Raw genomic sequence first — 1631 nt, forward strand, 5'->3', positions numbered from 1 at the left:
CGCACTCCTCAATTGTTGTCTTAAGATGATCACTAAGTTGCTTGCCAACCGCCTGCAACGCGTCATTCTAAAGATCATACATAAGAACCAGTATGTTTCATAAAGGGGAGAACGAGACAAGATTGCCTTGCTTGGGCCTTCCAATATATTCACCAATGCCGTGCCTCTAAGAAGGAAATTATCTTGCTGAAACTTGATTTTGCCAAAGCCTTCGATACAATTGAACACGCTCCTATGCTGAACATTATGAAACATTTGGGCTTCAACGGCAAGTGGCTTTCTTGGATCAAATGCATCTTCTCAACCGGGAGATCGTCGAGTTTATTAAATGGTGTACTCGGTCGTCAATTCCATTGCCGCACTGGTGTAAGGCAGGGCGACCCGTTGTCCCCCTTGATCTTCGTGATTGCAGCTGATCTTCTCCAAGCAGCCATCAACGACGCATTTAGGCAGGGGAAAATTCAGCTGTCCTTCCCTTGCGTTGGCCAAATGGACTACCCCGTAATCCAATATGCCGATGGCACTATCCTGGCTATGCCTGCATGCCCTCAGCAAGCTGCTGTTCATCAAAGAAATCCTTGTGGACTATGCGTCCTCCATCGGCCTTCGGATCAATTTCCATAAATCCACGCTGATCCCAATTAACCTATCAAATGAAACTGCCCTGGCGTTTGCGAGCTTCTTTGGGTGCTCAGTTGGCTCGATGTCGTTTACCTACCTTGGGCTTCCTCTTGGCACGACCAAACCGACTATCCTGGACCTCATGCCACTGGTGTGCAGTGCTGAACGCCGTCTCACCTCTACGATCACAGTGATGTCCTATGGTGGTAAACTTTCTTGGCTTAATGCTATCGTCACATCCCTCCTTATTTATGCCATGTGCATGCTCAAGTTCTCACCCAAGCTGATTGAGATGCTCGATAAAATTAGAAGACGATGCCTCTGGACCAAAAAGACAGAGCAGGGGGACAAATGCAACTCCCTTGCCGCCTGGGATATGGTTTGCAAACCCAAAAAGCATGGTGGCTTGGGTGTTATCAATATACAGTTACAAAATGATGCTTTGCTCATGAAATTCCTACACACGTTTCACAACAAGCTCGACGTCCCGTGGGTGCATCTTATTTGGGACACGTATTATGCAGACAAAGTTCCTCATGCCACGAATCATGTTGGCTCATTCTGGTGGCGTGACATCCTAAAGCTCACCCCTGTCTTCCGAGGCATCACACAGGTTCGAGTGGTTTCAGGCACAACTGCTCTAGTTTGGAAAGATCTTTTGGCTGGAGACGTACTAGCAAGCTCGCATCCCCACGCATTTTCCTTTGCCATGCATGAAGATGGGTCCGTCAAGAATTTCTTGGAGAGCACGGCACTGTCGGAGGCCTTTCACCTACCGCTCTCCCTACAAGCCTTGAACGAGGTGTGAGACATCCAGCGGCTCTCCTCACACATGCATCCATCCATGTCTGACAGCGACGTCTGGTACTATACCTGGGGCAAAACCGTTCACCAACCAGCCGAATACTACAGGTTCTACTTTCGAGACTTGAACGCCCATCCAACTTTCTCTCTTCTCTGGCACTCTCGTTGCATCATGAGGATAAAGGTTTTTGGCTGGCTTCTCCTGA

The 1631-nt window shown here is 48.5% G+C and overlaps 1 protein-coding gene across 1 annotated transcript; it reads left to right on the plus strand.

The window, feature by feature from the left end:
- Positions 1 to 517: 517 nt before the first annotated feature.
- LOC141027018 (uncharacterized) lies at positions 518 to 1429 on the plus strand. Its single transcript, XM_073503930.1, has one exon. The coding sequence runs from the start codon at positions 518 to 520 to the stop codon at positions 1427 to 1429; it is 912 nt and encodes a 303-aa protein (XP_073360031.1).
- Positions 1430 to 1631: the final 202 nt, after the last annotated feature.

This window comes from Aegilops tauschii, chromosome 7, assembly GCF_002575655.3.
Source record: "Aegilops tauschii subsp. strangulata cultivar AL8/78 chromosome 7, Aet v6.0, whole genome shotgun sequence".
NCBI lineage: Eukaryota > Viridiplantae > Streptophyta > Magnoliopsida > Poales > Poaceae > Aegilops > Aegilops tauschii.

Excerpts from the sequence above, each read along its gene's own strand:
- LOC141027018 (XM_073503930.1), top strand. The coding sequence starts at position 518 with ATGGCACTATCCTGGCTATGCCTGCATGCCCTCAGCAAGCTGCTGTTC.